General features: G+C 46.2%; 1 protein-coding gene across 3 annotated transcripts in view; it reads left to right on the top strand.

The window, feature by feature from the left end:
• The window catches only part of LOC137427126 (uncharacterized), a 39,151-nt gene that overhangs the window by 1,309 nt on the left and 17,429 nt on the right, over window positions 1-20,413 (top strand). For 2 of the 3 annotated variants that reach the window (XM_068116318.2, XM_068116335.2), the window contains exons 2-5: window positions 6,090-6,253; window positions 6,718-7,069; window positions 7,148-7,425; window positions 13,951-14,120. In XM_068116318.2, coding sequence (XP_067972419.2) covers window positions 6,110-6,253; window positions 6,718-7,069; window positions 7,148-7,425; window positions 13,951-14,120 — 944 coding nt within the window. In that variant the 5' untranslated portion in view covers window positions 6,090-6,109. Of the gene's footprint in view, window positions 1-3,622; window positions 3,769-6,089; window positions 6,254-6,717; window positions 7,070-7,147; window positions 7,426-13,950; window positions 14,121-20,413 lie in introns of all 3 variants that reach the window. The other variant, XM_068116326.2, reaches the window with a different exon arrangement.

Here is a 20,413-nt window from a genome sequence, read left to right as displayed (position 1 = left end):
CCATCCCTCCTTCCAATCATCCATCCCTCCTTCCAATCATCCATCCCTCCTTCCAATCATCCATCCCTCCTTCCATTCATCCATCTCTCCTTCCAATCATCCATCCCTCCTTCCAATCATCCATCCCTCCTTCCAATCATCCATCCTTCTCTGACTCATCCATCCCTCCTCCGACTCATCCATCCCTCCTCACACTCATCCATCCCTCCTTAAACTCATGCATCCCTCCTTCCAATCTTCCATCCCTCCGACTCATCCCTCCCTCCTCCGACTCATCCATCCCTCCTCCGACTCATCCATCCCTCCTCCCACTCATCCATCCCTCCTTCAACTCATCCATCCCTCCTTCCAATCATCCATCCCTCCTCTGACTCCTCCATCCCTCCTCCCACTCATCCATCCCTCCTCCCACTCATCCATCCCTCCTTCGACTCATCCATCCCTCCTTCGACTCATCCATCCCTCCTTCGACTCATCCATTCCTCCTTTGACTCATCCATTCCTCCTTCCCCTCATCCAGCCATCCATCCATCCATCACTCCATCCATTGATCATGGAAAAGACAATTTGTGAATGTGTACAATCTCTGTATCTGAGCTATGGTTCTCACATGTATGCCACTCTGGATAATATGTATTGAAGTTGTATGTTTGGGTTGTATACTACAGTATAAAATCAATTTGTGGCTATCTATTTATTATGTATGCAGATCTGATGACGTTTTGCCACTCCTATACCCTTATTGTGATTCTAAAGTTAATTTAAACTGCCAGGAAATACAAGAGATTACAACTGCAGTTCTAACAATACCATGTGTGTCTAATGCTCGCTCAAGGCTTTAAACGCTCTCTTAAACATGCCCTCGCCGACTTTTAAACACCTTTCGTAAATTTGGCCCTAAATGTTTACAGTGCATTCAGAAAGTATTCAGACCCCTTCACTTTTTTCACATTTTGTTATGTTGCAGCCTTATGCTGAAATCGTTTAAATTCATTTTTCCCTCATCAATCTACACTCAATACCCCATAATGACAAAGAGAAAACGGATTTTAGAAAGTTTTGCAAATTTATTAAAAAGAAAAAACTGAAATATCACATTGACATAAGTATTCGTACCCTTTGTTATGACACTTGAAATTTAGCTCAGGTGCCTCCCATTTCTCTTGATCATCTTTGAGATGTTTCTACACCTTTATTGGAGTCCACCTGTGGTAAATTCAATTGATTGGACATGATGTGGAAAGGCACACACCTGTCTATATAAGGTCTCACAGCTGACAATGCATATCAGAGCAAAAACCAAGCCATGAGGTCGAAGGAACTGCCTGCAGAGCTCAGAGACAGGATTGTGTCGAGGCACAGATCTGGGGAAGCCTACAAAAAAATCTCTGCTGCATTGAAGGTTCCCAAGAGCACAGTGGCCTCCATTAATTATTAAATAGAAGAAGTTTGGAACAACCAGGACTCTTCCTAGAGCTGGCCGCCCGGCCAAACTGAGCAATCGGGGGAGAAGGGCCTTGGTAAGAGAGGTGACCAAGAACCTGATGGTCACTCTGGCTGAGCTCCAGAGATCCTGTGTGGAGATGGGAGAAACTTCCAGAAGGACAACCATCACTGCAACACTCCACCGATCTGGGCTATATGGCAGAGTGGCCAGACGGAAGCCTCTCCTCAGTGAAAGACACACTGAAAGCCCGCTTGGAGTTTGCAAAAAAGCACCTAAAGGACTCTCAGACTGTGAGAAACAAGATTCTGTGGTCTGAGGAAACCAAGATTGAACTGTTTGGCTTCAGTCTGGCCACTCTGCCATAAAGCCCAGATCGGTAGAGTGTTGCAGTGATGGTTGTCCTTCTGGAAGTTTCTCCCATCTCCACACAGGAGATGTGGAGCTCAGCCAGAGTGACCATCGGGTTCTTCGTCACCTCTCTTACCAAGGCCCTTCTCCCCCGATTGCTCAGTTTGGCCAGGCGGCCAGCTCTAGGAAGAGTCCTGGTTGTTCCAAACTTCTTCCATTTAAGAATTATGGAGGCCACTGTGCTCTTGGGAACCTTCAATGCAGCAGAATTTTTTTTGTAGGCTTCCCCAGATCTGCCTCGACACAATCCTGTCTCTGAGCTCTGCAGGCAGTTCCTTCGACCTCATGGCTTGGTTTTTGCTCTGATATGCATTGTCAGCTATGAGACCTTATATAGACAGGTGTGTGCCTTTCCACATCATGTCCAATCAATTGAATTTACCACAGGTGGACTCAAATCAAGGTGTAGACACATCTCAAAGATCAAGAGAAATGGGAGGCACCTGAGCTAAATTTCAAGTGTCGTAGCAAAGGGTCTGAATACTTATGTAAATGCGATATTTCAGTTTTTTCTTTTTAATAAATTTGCAAAACTTTCTAAAATCCTGTTTTCTCTTTGTCATTATGGGGTATCGAGTGTAGATTGATGAGGGAAAAAATCAATTTAAACTATTTCAGCATAAGGCTGCAACATAACAAAATGTGAAAAAAGTGAAGGGGTCTGAATACTTTCTGAATGCACTGTATATTGTTTTAAATTGACTGGTGGAAAAACAAGATTTTAATGTTAAGTCCCAGACTTTTTAACTGAAGCCTTTAATGGTCTTGCTGATCACATCTTTGCATTTCAGGAACCGAGTTTGAATTTGATCACCTTCTGGTCATAGCAATGAGATGTGAGCAAGCGAATTGACAAGACTTCAAAAAAACTCTTGTTGATATGTATGCAATGCATTACTGTGTACTGTGCATTAAAATCCCAGTTTGGCCTCGTACTACTACTGTACTACTACCACTGTGCCATAATTATTTCCATCTTATAGGGTCAGCTAGAAAGGTTTTTAGCCCAAGTATTTCAAAAACTGGCTGCCCAGGCCTGACATTTAGCTGGAGCGAATTGGAGTTTGTTCAGGATGCTGACAATAACTCACCGACTCTTCATTAAAGGCACCGTGGTCCACCAACTGATGCTAGCACATGGGTTTCCCAGCTTAACATCCATCCGAGGGATGGCGCACTTGTTCTGCCTGTGAAGCACCAATCCTAGAGGTTATAGTCTGGTCAGGAATGGAACCCAGACCAGACCGCTCAAAGGGAAGTACCATCCGATTGGATATTTTATATTATCATCTACAGTACTGTGAAAGTACACTTTTGTTTTTGTCTTTTGTATTTATGCATTTTTCCAGCATGTCATGGTGTGACATGGCCATAGCAATGACGTTTTGCATCGTCTTTTGACAGGTCTATGGGCCCGAGTAGCTGTTTGGTCTCCTTCCACAGTGTGCGGGGGGGCCCTCCTTTGGGACACTTCCAGTTGGTGGGTGGGTGAAAAAGGTTGCTGCATTGCTTCCTGGGGCACAGTGATCTCTGTACCATCATAGCTGGGCTCAATCGATCAGAGTTACGAGGCTTTTGTGTTGTGCGCGGTGGTGCACAACCATTGGTGAAGTGGTCTTGCCATCGGATGGGAACGATTTGTCGTAAGGCTTTCGTATCTATGGCGCTAATGATGGCATTGATACTCACAGCTCAAGTCCAGGTTTCAAATCTGTAAGCAAAGATCACTGTGCTGTGGAGTCTGAACGTATGGTGGGTGCTTTCCAGATGGTGGCAAGTGGTGCCAATATGCACTGTACGATGTTCGAGGATCTTGAGTTATGGCATAGAGTTGCCTGACAAGGAGATGCAAGATCCAAGATATTCAAACTGTGTGACTGTGTCCATGGAACAGTTGTCGTTGTTTTGCCCCGGTCAGTTCTGGTTGAACAGACCAGCGGTATGGAGATAGCGATAGCCTATCGATCTCACAGGAGTGACCCAGAGAACCCTCACATCCAAGATGTTTGTGGTGTAGTTTTAATGTGTCTTGGGGCCTGTGGGTGGTTGTACATGTAGTGGCATGGGTGATTGGAGTTTACATTTGCCATTATAAGGAACTGTGCATTTCTCATGTCGAAGTGGTCTTTGATTTTTATCATTTTTACTTCTGTGTGAGTCAGTGCTCGATGGATGTTGTTAATGTGCATCCTGTGATGATGAGAAGGGCTTCGTTTTGTATTGTCTGCAGGTTGTTGAGATGTGTTTGATAGGCTGGAGGCCCATGATGACCTGGTGTCGTCAATGACTGATTTAATGTACTGTTTGTATGTTGGTGATATTGTTTCTGAAGTCAGTGCCTGATTGCCCAAGTGTGTTCAACCTGAGTGTGCATGTTTTTTGTTTTTTTAAATGTTTGCGATATGAATTGAGAATGACATCACATGGATATGTTAAAAGTGACGCTGAGTATTTTTGTTTGGCGTGTGTGTGGAATTCAGTGTAAGGTGTGGTGCAGCGCTATGTCAGTGTAAGGTGTGGTGCAGCGCTATGTTCTTAGGTGTACTTTGTTGGAAGAGCGACTGATTGATTTCGATGGTGAGCCAGGTTTGTAGGGTGCTGAGGAAGGATTTTGAAGTTGTGCTGTGGCGGTGTTGATGTTGCTATGATTAGAGGTGATGATTATATCGTCAGCATATGAGGCTATTTATATGTTCTTGGGTGGTTATGGAATGTCATGCTTGACACATTAAAGAGTGTGGGGGAGAGGACTGAACCTTGAGGGATTCCATTCAGAAAGTATCGTGTGTGACTGTGTGTGTGTGATAACTTGCCGTGAAATTTTAGGAAAGACTGTCTGCATGATAGGTAGTTGGCTGGCCAGCGTTTGGTGTTGTTGTGCATGTTTGTGTTGAGTATTTTGTTTGTGGGAGCTTTGGGAGTGTGTCAACCACTTTGCTGATGTCTACACTGGTGACATCAGTGTGTTTTGGTGGTTTTCCATTGTTGAAGCCTTCAAAGGTGTTTTGTGTGAGCTTTGTGAGGAGAGTCGTGGTGGAGTAGTTTGGTCTGAATCCGTGTTGGGTGTGTGAGAGAGTGATGTGAGGGTTTGTGAGAGTATGTATAACATAAGGCGTTCTGTCCCTTTGGATGGGCATCAGAAGCTTTTCAAAAATATAGAATTTAGCCAATCTGCACAAACCTGCAGTGAAATTGCATAACACAATGGAGTAGTGGTGTTCTTGCCCTAGGTAGGCATTGGATATTTGTCTTGTTCCAGCTGACTTGTAGGCCATGCAGAGATGAATGGTGGATGAAATCCTGGAGTGGAGAGATGAGGATATAAACTGTCTCTGTAAGCTGAACCACATCTATCTATAATGCCAGTAATCTCTGTGTGTCTGTCTGTGTGTCTGTGACCGCTGTTTCTCGACAACTACCGGTCCGATATACTTGAAACTTGCCAGGTATATTGCTGGGGACCCGAGGATGTGCCTTTTCAAGGTTTGAAATTAATCGGACAAGTACTTACCGAGCTATGGCGATTTAGCCGTTCGCCGTTCGCTTTGCCGTTGCGAATGGACCAAACCATTCATGTAAATAGAGGGGGGGGGGGGGGGGTTCTGTGGTCGTTCGCTTTGGCTTTGCGAATGGACCAAACCATTCATGTAAATAGAGGGGGGGGTTCTGTGGTCGTTCGCTTTGGCTTTGCGAATGGACCAAACCATTCATGTAAATAGAGGGGGGGGGGTTCTGTGGTCGTTGCGAATGGACCAAACCATTCACATCGAATCATCGAATCACATCGAATGGACCAAACCGTTCGCTTTGGACCAAACCATTGCATGTAAATAGAGGGGGGGGTTCTGTGGTCGTTGCGAATGGACCAAACCATTCATGTTTTTTTTTTTTTTTTTTTTGGCAAGGAACGGGCACCCACGTACGGGCACGTCCTAGCTTATATATAGTACGGGCATGCCCTAGTAATATACAAAGTCGGGGTCTGTACAGGTGTACATAGTTTGGGTCCAATCTACACCTGTAATCATGGCCGCCTAGCTGGAGGGTGTTGTTCATGATGTCGTCCATTGCTGGTAGGAATGATATTGGGGCAAGAGCATCTCTCCCTGGCATACACCTCCATCAAACGTCATATATTTATATATACATTTCCAAATGTACATGGCGGAGGAGGTGAAAGAATGGTTTGACAGTGTGTGATGATATTTTGTTGTTAATGAAGCCTTTGTTGCAGGTTAAAAGCCTGCAGTGGGTATGTTGGAGGCTGAGGAACAAGATGCAGAAATAGAGCCATTGTCCTCCCAACTTGGTCTCTTTCTGAGGCCAGTTGGGAAGGTGATCATTAAAGTGTCATTGCCTGCAGTAACCGAGCCTGGGCAGAGCATCTCCAATTGGGAGGTAAGTGGACTAGGAGCCGGAGTTTAAAAAAAATTCCTGTTATTTTAGCCATTTACAGGACTGTTTTTTTTGGGGGGGGGGGGGGGGTTTGGATACATAGTCATGTTACCATGGAGGCTCGTGGAAGAGCTAGCTAGTACTAGTACACTGAATGGATCAAGACACAACAGGACAACTGGACAGTAGAGAGTGGGGGAAAACTCCAAAAGCAGAGTTTAAGGCCAATAAAGAGGGAGACTTGGACAAACAATGGGTGTGGGGAGGAGTGAGGGCAGGGAGGATGCCTGGGGTGGACAAGATGGATTCAGAAGGGGAAACTGGAAATTTGAAAGGAGGAGAGATTGGTGGGTGGTTAATGAGGGTAGAAAAGATCTTGGTTTTGGATTGGGGATGATCTGAGATGGTGGTGAACAGCTGTTATTGATATTCATGTCATTAACTCTATAATAATTTTATTCCACCAGGTAATGGAGCGCCTCAAGGCAATGGCTTTGCCGTCAGCGCTACCAGTGCTTCGTGTAACGCGCACCTCACTTACCTCCATTCGTTTTGAGGCTGAGGCTGGGAGTCGTTCTGAGGCTGCACCTATTGCTGCACGCCTTGATGGCCGCGTTCTCAAATTGAGTGGTCTTCCAGAGGCTCTGCGGGTTCGAGCTGCGGCAGCTGGGCCAAAGGTGGATGCTCCATCTCGCCACGACTGGGAGACATTTTTTAGAGAATCACCATTTACAAATGAAAATGAGCCTGGGGAGAGACCAGACACGCTGAAAATTGAGGGTCTTCCTTGTCGCTGGTTTGCCACAAAAGGAGAATCGGGTAAGGTTTGCTTTGGTTTGGGGAAATGGGCTGGGGACTTCATTCAGAGGTATTTTAACTTTCTTTGCTGCACAACAGAGCTTCCAAATGAGGAGCTCATCCTACAGGCCTTTTCGACATATGGGAAGATTCGTGCGTTGGATGCTCCATGCCTGGACCCCCGTCGTGAAGAAATTGAGCGTCGTCTCTCAGGCCGTGCATTCAGCACATTTGGAGTAGGCGGGCGCCTGTGCTTCGTCGTGTTTGTGCAGTACGAGGTGTATGCGGGGTTTGAACGTGCGATGACTGCTCTCCGTGGCCGCAAACTTCTGCTGCGTTCAGCTGGCGGTGGCCCAATGCTGCAAGCTAGTATTAAGGTGGGATATGAATGCAATGCTGACTGGCCTATCACACGTTTTTCAATGGCTTTTGTTTTTTCCTGCAAGAGCGAGGCTCATGGAAGAGTAAGGTTAAATTGACAGTGGGGTAGTAGGGCAACAATTACGCATAAACAGCAAGGGAGCTGTGCTTCGTGGCCTCCATGGCCTCTGGAATGAATAGGAAAGGTAGTAGGGAGAAGGAAAAGAAGGAGAGGTGCCTGCTTGGAGCCCTGGTAGTCTACTTGCCAAGCCTATAGAGCCCTCTTGTGAACCCGGAAATGTTGAGTACCCCAACGTTTTAAGTTAGAAATGTACAGTATGGGTCCCCAGCACTTAGAAACTGCCGGATTCTAACTTGCATATGTTGGGCAATTAGCATTAATAGCATTAACCCTATCAAACATAGGCCTGGGACACTGAAATTTGTTTCGCTCTATTGCTCCGTTTGAATGCTTCGTGTGAGCAAACTATTTGAAGGATCTGTATGAAATTTGGACATAATACACTTGGACAGATATGCTTTCCGTGAGTGTTATAAAAAATTTCCTGCGATCAAAATTTCATGTGAAAAAGGGAGGTAAAAGCCGTGGATTTTTTTCCACCCAACATTTTTTTGCGCAGTTAGTGCCCCTACTCTCATGTTGAGCTACAGTTTCAATGTTAGTGTCAGCTGCCAAATATACTTCTGAGGACCCAGATAAGTTCCTGCGCGCAGTCGGCCTGGAGAGGCACATCGGCCCTATCCACAGTTGGGGTGATAATTTTGATCTTGTGGTCTTCACACCCAATGGTCGCCGCACGACTCATGCCATGGCCACTCAGTTTTGTGCAGAATCCAGCAGGTCTCCTGTTCCCCGGAGGAGCCACACCTGGTGGTAAGGTCATGTAGCTGAAACTACCCCGTCTGACGAAGCTTGAAGCTGGGAAACTTAGTATAGCTCATAAGAGCAGTTTTGTCATTGAACATTACACAGGCCCCAAGAAGATGACTCCACCAGCTCTGAAAGAAGTCCCAAGAACTGATGCTTTCCAAGATGCCATCAAACAGAGTGTTTCAAGAGCACAGAAGAAGGATGCTGCTTGGCTCTCGCAGCTCCACTCTTCCCCTCTTCCCCTGGACTGGGCAGCCTACAATGTTGTGCAAGATCGCAATGGTGATGACAGTGCTCCAAAGCTGAAGACGATAAGTATCTTTGGACCACTGCTTGACTCGCCCCCTGCCCACCCTGATACAGTGCTCAGTACCATTGCCTACTTAGACACATCACTGAGGCAGCTTGGCATGAGCCACAGTCATATCACGTTTGACATGCAGCTGTACGTGATCGCTTGCCTGATCAAGTGGAGTGATCTGCAGCGATGGTCATCAGTGGTTCTCAGACCTGGGATGATGCACACTCTCATGTCATTCATCGGCTCAATCGGACAACTGATTAATTCAACAGGTATGGAGGAGCTAGTCGGTGCATCATTTGGAGGCCTGAAATCCATCTTCAACGGGAAGGCCTGGCCCAAGGCTATGCGAGCCTTCCGTATGGTTGTGTCTGCTCTTCTTCATGACTTCTTAGAGGAGGGAGAGAAGACTCACGAGCAGATAACGGCATTCCTGGAGAAAGCCAGAGATCACCCCACAGGCCGGCTATGGGTGGATTGTTTCATCACCCCTACCCTAATAGCTCACAGGTTCTGGCGAGCAGAAAGAGAGGGTGATTGGATGCTGCAACATCACTGCCTTGAAGAGATGCTGCCCTATTTCTTTGCTGCCGGTCATCACCACTATGCACGATGGATCACATGGCATCTGCGCGACATGCAGTACCTTCCTGCTACTGCCAAGGATGACCTTTACGCTGGAAGCCATGTGTGCCGCCACTCTGATGGTGCAGCTGCAGTGAATGGAGACATGTTTGGGGAGCAGACATGCATCAAGCAAGGGAAGGGAGTAGGAGGCATGAAGGGCATCTCCACCAACCCTGAGCAGGTCGCCGTGTGGATCCAATCTTTCGGCATCTGCTCCTATCTCTCCAAGTCATTGGATGAGATTTACGACGATGCTGAAGCACCGGATAAGACAATGAAGCCCAACAGACACAAAGAAGAGGGTAAAGGACGGCGGGAATTGGACGTGGAGGACCGGGCTAAAATCCTGAGAGTGCTACAGGAAAACTCCCATCCACTCACCATAGAGACCGCGACCCTCCACCATATCATAAATGGCCAGGTGGCAGATGAAAAGGTGAATGTGCAAGATGCATTGAAGATCGGACAGGACATGAGCACACTGTTCTCTTCATCACTTCCTGAGAGATTTCATGCGCCCCTCTCAAATAAGGTGGTGACAATGACATTCACCAAAAAAAGAGTGACGGTCAATGCGAAGATCATATGTGACCTTGAGGCATTGTTTTCTCGGCTGCTGGTGGTGGGGAGCAAGAGAAGAATGGAGCTCTCTGCCCTCTTTGACTACGAGCTCGGCCCGGTCCCTGCATCCATCATCGATGAGTATGGATGCCTCAGGAAGGGTAACAAGTCTGTGATCGTCCAGCGTCTTGGAATCCTTGCCCCCAATCCCCACCCACCACATGTTGTACTCGTTGATGCATCGCAGCTCATCTACCACGTGGTGTGGCCATCGTCAGGCACTGTGGCTGACCTCGCAGCCAGCATGGGGGCGCCGGCTTAATCGCTACATCACCGAAACATTTGTCATCTTTGACCGGTATGAGCAAGTCTCTGCCAAAGACCACGAGAGGCAGAGAAGAGCTGGGGAGAGCTCAACAGAGTACCGACTCTCACTGACAACCCCTCTACCTAGCCGCGACAAAGTGATGAAGAACAAGACAAACAAACGGAGACTGGGTGAGCTCCTGTGCACACACAGCATAGGAGATCACATCAAGATGGTCAGCAAAGCAGACAGTATTGTCACTCATGATGAGGCTGACGTCTCCCTCATCTCATACATGTTGGATGCAGCCAGTCGCGGAGCTGAAACTGTCCGCATTCTCAGCGACGACACTGATGTTTTCGTACTCATGGTCTATTGGTGCTGGAAGGTGGGTATCACATGTAACCTGCAGATGGAGAGATGGGATGGCACTATTCTCAACATCAATTCGACAGTAGAGAATCTTGGTGAGCAGTGTCGCTCCATCCTGGCTATGCATGCTCTCTCCGGATGTGACACCACCTCCTATCCTGCGGGGAAAGGGAAGGTGTCCGCACTCAAGGCCATGAGAGTAGTACCTGGTGACCTGCTTCACTTCATCGGAGAGGAGGGAGCTACTGATTTACAGATTACAGAGGCAGTGAGTGGTTTCTCCTGGCTCTGTACAACGAGAGGGAGTCGGCATCTCTGAATGTCGCCAGATATGACATCTACCGAAAGCGCAAAACCCCCCCAGCACTGAAGACACTGCCTCCTACAGAGCGCAACGCTTTCCTCCATGGACGGCGTGCCCATCTACAGGTGCTGCTTTGGAAAGCAGCAGACTGCCCTGACCCACCAGCTGTGGACATAACAGAGTTTGGATGGAATAAGAAGGAAGGCGAGAAGGGAGAGGAAGTCATCATGCCCATCCTGGATGCAAGCCCCGTTGCTCCTCCTGCCGTGTTGGAAATGATCAGCTGTAGCTGCAAAGCTGGGTTCAAGCCCTGTTTAACAGCAAAGTGCAGCTGCATAGCTGCAGACCTGGCCTGTACCAGCTACTGCTTCTGCAAAGGCTCTGATAGTACATGTTGCAACACACTCACACACACTCACAGCAAGAAGAGCAATATGACAAGAATGTAGTCAGGAGAAGAAGATGAAGACGATGAGGATGAGTTTTATGATGAGGATATGCTTTATAACAGTGCAGAGTAGTAGAAGTGCAAGACGCTCTTTCTTGATGGAAGTTTTATGTTGTGTAACTAGTGCACATATTTTTCAGCTCTGATAATTTTGGGTATACTTGTGTTTTGATTTTGAGGATATTATTTACCCATAGTCATATTATTCTAGTTTGGTATGGTACTTGCCTTTGTTACCTCTAATACCTGTGAATAAAAGTGGAGCAATAGAGCGAAACAGAAATTTCAGTGTCCCAGGCCTATGTTTGATAGGGTTAATGCTATTAATGCTAATTTTGCTAATTGCCCAACATATGCAAGTTAGCATCCGGCAGTTTCTAAGTGCTGGGGACCCATACTGTACATTTCTAACTTAAAACTTTGGGGTACTCAACATTTCCGGGTTCACATTGCTGGCAAGTAGACTATGGGGGAAGATTTGGAAACAGCCTATGGAAGGAGGAATAAAGGAGTTGGTTTGCAGCCAGCCTGGATTTTGGAAGTTTAACCAGAAGGGGGTTGATGGTGGACTGTGTACCCTGCAGAAACCTGAAAGGGGTGGGGGGGTGGGGGGGGAGGGGGTGGAAGGCTGGACAGAACTTCTCTACCCTCTCGGGTGAGAAGGATACAAAGTCCAGTGGACAGTGGGTATGAGGGGTTCCGTCTAACCGATTGAACATCCGTCCGGGATCATTGGTGGTCTTTCTCCCATGAGCAACGAAGCAGGGAGAGATTGTATGCGATCCCTTGGTGTTCTTGAACCAATTATTGCGTGCAATTTGCGGACATTGCTTTCAAGCCCCCAAAAAGAGGCTTTCCCGTCTTTCGCCACCCACTGCTCGTAGGCGGCGAAGTCTTTTAGGCCGTGCCGCTCACATCCAGGACTCCATGGCTTACTGCACCATCCTGTCTTGCAGTTCTCTGGACCCAACAGCCCTGATGTTGACTATTTAAAGCACTGCCCGCTTTTTGTGTGCCTCGGTGCCCACAAGTCTTCCATCTCGCTTTGTCTGTACAGAAAGTTTTAACACAATACAACTTTACCCTATTCTGACCAGTGCACATATTACGAGGGGCAGTCAATAAGTAACCTTAAAATATTTTTCACAACTTGTTTATTGCATGTATGTGTGTAACAACTGTGTTATTTTCAACATAATCTCCATTGCGTTCAATGCGTTTTTTCCAGCGCTTTACTAAGGCCTGGATTCCTCTAGAAAAAAAATCTTTTGGCTGCTTGTGTAGCCATTCGTGCAACACCTCTTGGACCTCTTTGTTGGATCGGAAAGTGGTTCCACCAATCGCCTCGAAGTGGCCCAAAGATGTGGTAATCCAAAGGGGTGAGGTCTGGTGAGAAGGGTGGATGAGGAAGACACTCCAAATGCAGGTCCTCGGTTGTTGCAGCTGTAGCACGGTCAGTATAGGGCCGAGCATTGTCTTGCTGCAGCAAAACACCGGTAGTGAGTAGTCCACGACGTTTGGATCTGATTGCTGGTTTCAGATGATTTTTAAGGAGGTCTCAGTATGATGCACTGTTTTGGATGCGGTTGTATGCGGTATGATGGATGCGGCAGTATGATGTATTTGGATGTATTTCGACAGTATGATGTATCTGCCGTATTTGGATGCGGCAGTATGATGCACTGGACTGTGGTCCATCTGGGCATGTAATGCTCTACAAGTGGGCCTCGGATATCCGAGAAGAGCGTCAGCATCACTTTTCCAGTGGACGGCGGTGTGCAGAATTTTTTGGGCTTTGGTGAAGTTGAATGGCGCCACTCTTTACTTGCCCTCTTTGTTTCTGGCTGAAAGTAGTGGACCCAACTTTCATCCCCAGTCACTACGCGCTGTAAGAAAGCGTCGCCTTCTGTTTCGTGACGTCGCAGAAGTTCTTCACATGAGTCCACTCGCCGTTCTTTCAGTTCGGATGTGAGTTGTCTAGGCACCCACCTTGCCGACACTTTGCGGAACCCCAGCATGCTGTGAATGATATGGTGTGTTGTACCATGGCTAATGTTCAATTCGGAGACAATTTCATCCAGCGTAATGCGACGGTTTTCCCTTAGCACGCGCTCAACTCCTGCAACCATTTCTGGTGTGTCGGCTGTGTGAGGCCCACCCGAGCGAGCAGCGTCTGCCACACTGGACACTCCACTTTTAAACTTCCTGTCCCAGTTGTACACCTGCTGCAGCGATAATCATGCGTCAATATATTGCATCTTCATTCTGCGATGGATTTCACTGGGATTCACACCCTCACTTCCCAAGAAACAGATGACAGAACGTTTCTCCTCCCTGGTGCATGCTTTTAAGGGAGCCGCCATCTTGGAACTGCTCTACTGACGTCATACGCTCAATGTTGCCAGATCTAAAACAGGCAAAACATGACTCTTACCCATAGATATAACATATGTCGTCTACAACTACACACATTACATTCTCGAAGTTTCTATCGCCATTTTAAGGTTATTTATTGACTGGCCCTCGTACATACAACTTAGTTCTGACAGGCAACTAATGCAAGCATAAATCTAACATACTCAAGCACACAGACCAAGCTATTCTTACCACATTCTAGCAAAGTTTTCCCTCTTCCCCCTCCCTTCCACATATGTTGAATGCTTTGTTTTTTCACTCTACAAAAACAACCCGTGAAAACACTCAGTGATCCTGTTTATTCATGTCTTGTAGGTTTGGTTTGATACAACAAGGCACTTGAGTGCAAACAGTGTGAGGCAGCGGGAAGCCGAGAGACAAAAACTACAACAGGAGGATAGGGAACGAGAGGAGGCAGAACGGGTGAAGATTGAAGAGGAAGAGAGAAAGGAGAGGGAAGAGGAAGAAAAGAAGGAGCAGGAGAGGTAAATATGCACAAAACACCTTAAAACCATTATACAGTAACACGAAAACAGTTCTTGCCAGTTCTACAATATAAAGATAAGACCATTGAACTGTAGCACAATATTTGATGTAAATTCCTGTGCAAATCATGAGTATTGGACCATTTATTGCATCATAAATACAACATTTTGGCGTTGCACTGCTCTCAGCATTTTATGTCTGTGTACCACTCGATGTCGGTGTACCACTCGATGTCGGTGTACCACTCGATGTCGGTGTACCACTCGATGTCGGTGTACCAATCGATGTCGGTGTACCACTCGATGTCGGTGTACCACTCGATGTCGGTGTACCACTCGATGTCGGTGTACCACTCGATGGAAATGAATGTAGAAGGAAGTAGAGGATGGGGAAGACCGAGAAAGACTTGGCTAAAGATGGTGGAAGAAGAAATGCGGGCAAGGGGGTTAACAAGGAGAGATGCAGAAAATAGGGCAAAATGGAGAAGATTGTCATGGGGACCGCAAGGCTAACCCCCCGCTCTAGCAGGGAAAATGGCCTTTAAATGCATGTTGTTGTTGTACCACTCGATGCTTGCAGTCCGCCAATGAGCACTCTGCAACGATACTTGAAAACCCAAATACTTAAAATTAAAGTGCATGCAACCGATCCACCATGTTTTGTTTGAAAATTTTGAATCTATCTTTAAATTGAATACTGGAAGTAATGTTTAAAAGTACATATTGTGTTGTTTTTAAGCAGGGTTGCAGGCCAGTTTAGGCACAGGCATTTTATTAAGATATTCTTGTATTCTATTGCAAACAGAACTTTCTCCTTATGCATTGTATCGATAATCTGTGTCGTATAAGACTGACAGTTGGATTGCTTTCATTTTTTTCATCATATACAGTGCCTTCAGAAAGTATTCACACCCCTTGACTTTTTCACATTTCGGTGTTACAGCCCGAGTTTAAAATGAGTTAAATTGAGATTTTTTTTGGTCACTGGTCTACACATAATACCCCATAATGTCAAAGAGGAATATTTGAAAAAAATTGTTTTTACAAATTTATTAAAAATGAAAAGTTTAAATGTCTTGAATCAATAAGTATTCAACCCCTTTGCTATGACACTCCAAATTGAGCTAAGGTGCATCCATTTTCCTTTGATCAATCTTGAGATGTCTCTACAACTGGATTGGAGGCCACCTGTGGCCAATTCAATTAATTGGACATGGTTTAGAAAGAAATGCACCTTTCTATACAAGGTCCCACAGTTGACAGTGCATGTGAGAGCAGAAACTCTACTATGAAGTCCAAAGGAATGTCCGTATAACTCCAAGATAGAATTGTGAGGAGGCATAGATCTGGAGAAGGGTATAAAACAATTTTTAGTGTTGAAAGATCCCAAGAGCACAGTGACCTCCATCATTAGGAAATGGAAAGAATATGGAACTACCCTAATGCCTGGATTCCCCAGACTCTTACTCGGGCTACCGTCAAACCAAACTGAGCAATCAGGCAAGAATGACCTTAGTCAGGTAGGGGACAAACAACCCAATGACCACTGACAGAACTCGAGTTCCTTGCCTGAGATGGGAGAACCTGCCAGAAGGACAAAAGTGTCTGCAGCACTTCATAAATCTAGGCTTTATGGGAGAATGGCCAGATGGAAGCCACTCCTGATAAAAGGGTAAATGACAGCACCCTCGGAGTTTACAAAATGGCACATGAAAGACTGTGTGACTGAGGCAAAATATGCTGTGGTTTGATGAGATAAAAATTGAAGTCTTTGGCCTGAATGCAAAGCGCTACGTCTGACAGAAACTGAGCACAGCTCATCACCCATCTAACACCCCGACCGGCGACCGTGAAGCATGGTGGTGGCAGCATTATGCTATGGGGAAGCTTTTCAGAGGCAGGGACTGGGAGATTTGTGAGGATATATAGGGAACAATGAATGCCAAATACAGGCAAATCCTTGAGGACAACCTGCTTTGGAGTGTAAAAGACCTTGGACTGTGGTGAAAATTTACGTTCCAACGAGCATACAGCCAAAGCATCACTAGAATGACTGCAGAACAAGAACGTGAAAGTCCTTGAGTGGCCCAGCCAAAGCCCAGACTTGAATCCCATTGAGAATCTGTGGAAAGATTTGAAGATTGCTGTTCACCGACACTCCACATCCAGCTTGACAGAGCTTGAGCAAATTTGCAAGGAAGAATGGGAGAAACTCCACAAATCCAGATGTACAAAGTTGATACAGACATACCCAAGAAGACTCGAAGCTGGAATCGCTGCCAAAGGTGCTTCTATAAAGTATTGACTGAGGGGGTTGAATACTTATGTAAATTCGATATTTCTGTACTGCATTTTTAATTATTTTGTAAAAATCTCTCTTTAAAAAAAAAAAAAAAGCTCCACTTTGGCTCCACATATGTACCCCTCCGCATAATACATTATCGGGTATTATGCGGAGGGGTACATATGATAATGGTGGGCACATCAAGTGACGACCTGTGCCCTAACCATCCTCCACAAGACAGATACAGAACACCCATGTGATCTTCAATTTGTTGACTGGTGTACTGATCGAATGAACCAAAGCCCCCACTTCAAGTATTGGCACACTACTGCAGTTCGGGCTTCTTATCTTCACCTTTGTAAGGTCAATCAGAGTGGAAACGTCAACCTCTATGTTGAAAGTTTGGCAAAGATAGCCCATTGATGCTTCACCTTGGACCACACAAACTATGCACAATGGCTGCCCGTACAGGTGTGTGACATGGTCACGCTAGCCCATACACACCCTTGTATTGCAGAAGCATTCCTAAAAGGACAGTTTATGGTGCAAAGGACGGTGCGACCATTTTCAACTCTCGCTATTGACCAGGCACATGAACAAAATAATGAACTTTTCAAGGGTGATGGAGGGGCTGTTGGCCTTACAGAAAGCCGACGAGCATGACAACAATGAATGGTAGGTGGACCTGAAACCCCAAGAGTTATACAATAATTTGAAAGCGTCTGGACCACAAATGATACTCACGAAACACAATTCCTCAAACAAGTTAAGGCACTTGTCACTGTTTTCGAGGAAATGTGCAACCCCTTTCTTGAAGAAGGTGAATAAAATTTGGTACTTCACATCAAATAATTTGCCAATCGTGACATGGCAGAAGCAGTGAGGAGTGTCGAAAAACGTGGAAAAGGACAGAACGAGACATTTGTGTGCGAGCGGCTCACTGACAAAACCAAATCAATGATGGCAACAGGAAGCAAAAACAAGTTGCTACTGTTCTTTCACACTGGTTAAGGAGGTTGCACAGATGAAAATTATGTTTTCATCTCAAGAACGACTGTTCCCTCTTCTCTAGGCTATGCATTGCCTGTCAAACAAATGATGGGAATCTCATGACTTCTTTACCCATGAAAATCAAACATCCCTACCTTCTTTATCCCACTTGGGTGAGCTGAATAGTGGAACCAAATCCAAACTTGCAGCATGCTTCGAAAGCCTTATCGCACCAATGCCAGACATGCTGGATACCAATGCTTCATCATTGACGGTGCTGTCATAGTGAATATTCTGAGCCCCAGGCATGCAAAACATGAGTATGCTGCAACTATGCATGCATGAGTATGCTGGTATGCACGACTATGCTGGTATGCACGAGGATGCCCGACTATGCTGGTATGCACAAGTATGCTGGTATGCATGAGTATGCTGCAACTTTACCCTCAGGAGAGCCAGGAAACACTATCTCTCTACTCTCTAGACTGAACTCTCAAACCTGTCTCCCTCCTCCAAATCCTGGTGGCGTCTGGTCAAATCTGTTTCTGGTGTTTGTTCTCCCTCCATCCCCTCCCTTACCTCAAACGGATACACAGCTGACACCACACATGACAAAGCCGAATGCGTCAACTCTGTGTTTCCCTCAAAATCTTGTGTCCCAAACCCATCTCTCTCTGTTCCCACCTTACCCAGTCCAACCCAGCTGCTCCTGGACTCTGTGTCCTTCTCTCCTGACAATGTGGAGAAGTTTCTGTCAAACCTCGACTCTGATTCTGCAACTGGACAAGACGGCATCAGCCCACGGGTCCTAAATTCCTGCTCTGTCGCTCTATCTCACCCTCTCTGTTTTCTTCATTCCTTCCTTTGCTCAAGGTTATCTGCCAGCATCTTTTAGAAATCAGCCAACATGACTGCTTTACACAAAAGAGGTGCAAAAACAGATCCTTGCAACTACAGACCAATCGGCCTGCTCCCAATAATCAGCAAGGTCATGGAATCCATCATCGCTTCTACAGCAAATCCTTCCTCTTCCCCAATGGCTTGATCTCGGACATCAATTTGAATTCAGACCAGGTCACTCTACTCTGGACATGCTGCTTCTGCTGTTTCAACAATGGATGGAGGTCCTCAATACCAAACAGGTAATCAGAGCTGTCTCCCTTGACATATCACGTGCCTTCGATATGGTCTGGCACCCCGCTCTGCTCACCAAACTCTCCTCCTATGGTATCCATAGAAACCTCCACGCATGGCTTGCAGACTTCTTCTCTAGTCGTAGTCAACGTGTGGCCCTGAATGTATTTCTCTCATCTCCCCTTCCTGTTCAGGTTGGAGTTCCTCAAGGCAGTGTTCTGGGCCCTGTGCTTTTTCTGGTCTTCATTAATGATCTCTCCGACTTTCTGGAAAATCCTCTCCATCTCTTTGCTGATGACTCCACTCTCTGCCGCTCCATATCAACCCTCAGATCGGCAGGCAGCAGCCTCTTCACTCTCTGCAGACCTGGACAAAAATCAAACTGGTCAAACAAGTTGAAGATGTCTTTCAATCCTGACAAATCCCACACTCTCACTATGTCTCTCCAAAAAGACCATCTGGCCAACCATCCCATCTACTTTCTGAACAATCCTCTTGAAGAAGTTCTGTCACTCAAGCTTTTGGGTCTCACTATCTGCCATGATCTTTCCTGGGAAAACCACATTTCAAATCTGGCCTCCAAAGCCAGTCGCCGACTGGGCATCCTCCGTCGTGCAAAGTCCTTTTTGGGCACTTCTGAGCTCATCACCACATACAAGGCTTTCATGCGCAGCTCAATCGAATACCGTTCTCCCCTCTGGGCTGGTGCTCCTGCCTCATACCTAGCTCAGCTTCACACGGTTGAAACCAAAGCATTCAGAATCATTGGAAGCTCCTGCGATGAGGCTGATTCTGAGCGCCTTTCTCTCTCTCACCGCAGGCAGGTTGGTGGTCTTTCTGTCTTCTACCGACTCCTCTCCGGCGTTGGTCCCCCTGCGCTGTCTTTGCTCTGTCCCCCAAATATTCTTGCAGGATGCACAATATCTGCAAGCAACCCTCTTCTGGTGAAACTGCCAAAACTTTCACTCTTTCACAAGACTTTCACTCTTTCATTCCTCTTTTCCCCTGAACAATCCCCCACACTCTCTTCAATCCCTCTCCTCCCTCCAGGTCTTTAAAACAGCTGTTTACTACCATCTCTTATCTTCCCCCATTCAAAACCTCGATCTTTTCTACCCCTGTTGAAACACCCCAAATCCGCCTCTTTCAACCCCCAACTTCTTTCCTGAAATTCCTAGAAGTGTTCATTTGCTTTATACAGTGTACCCCTCCTCCACCCCCAACCCTCCCCCTTCCACAGATCTACCGACGTCCCTGTTCTCTACTGTTGTGCTTGTGAGCTTCCCTCTCTCTCTCCCCCTCTTGTCTCCCGCTCCCTTCATTTTATGTTTTATGTGTCTGTGCATGTTTTCATGTTCAATGTGATCGCTCTTACACGAGCCTCGATTCTGTATGCAAAAAAAAATTTTTTTTTAAACTATATTCCAACCATTTGTTTCACACCAACTTCAGAATATTGCAAGGATTGACCTTGTGTTTGACCGGTATTTTGAAAAGAGTTTAAAGGAGAGAAGCAGAGCTACATGAGGAAAATACAGGAATTTCTTATTGTGGAACAAAATAACACAGAACTTTTCAATTTCCTTGCTGAGCATGTTGTATAGGCCTTTACAGGAGAAGAAATGGAGGTTGTGGTAACAGTTTGAGACAGTGTGCTGTGCAATCGACCAGGTGAGAATGTATCATCCCTTACCCCTTGCGACCATGAGGAAGCTGACGTGCCTTTTACTTCACGCTGCAGATGCTGCTAGGCAAGGTCATGACAAAATCATGCTGCACGCTGTTAGCAGATATACTGGTGCTTGCTGTCAGCATCTTTTCAGAACTAGCTGCCACAGAATTGTGGGTTGTATTCGGTACTGGCAACAACTTCCGGTATATTCCG

Source organism: Myxine glutinosa, chromosome 1 (assembly GCF_964187855.1).
Source record: "Myxine glutinosa chromosome 1, kmMyxGlut1.1, whole genome shotgun sequence".
Taxonomy (NCBI): domain Eukaryota; kingdom Metazoa; phylum Chordata; class Myxini; order Myxiniformes; family Myxinidae; genus Myxine; species Myxine glutinosa.
Note: the sequence above shows the minus strand (reverse complement) of the source record. Positions and strands in the feature narration are given on the sequence as shown.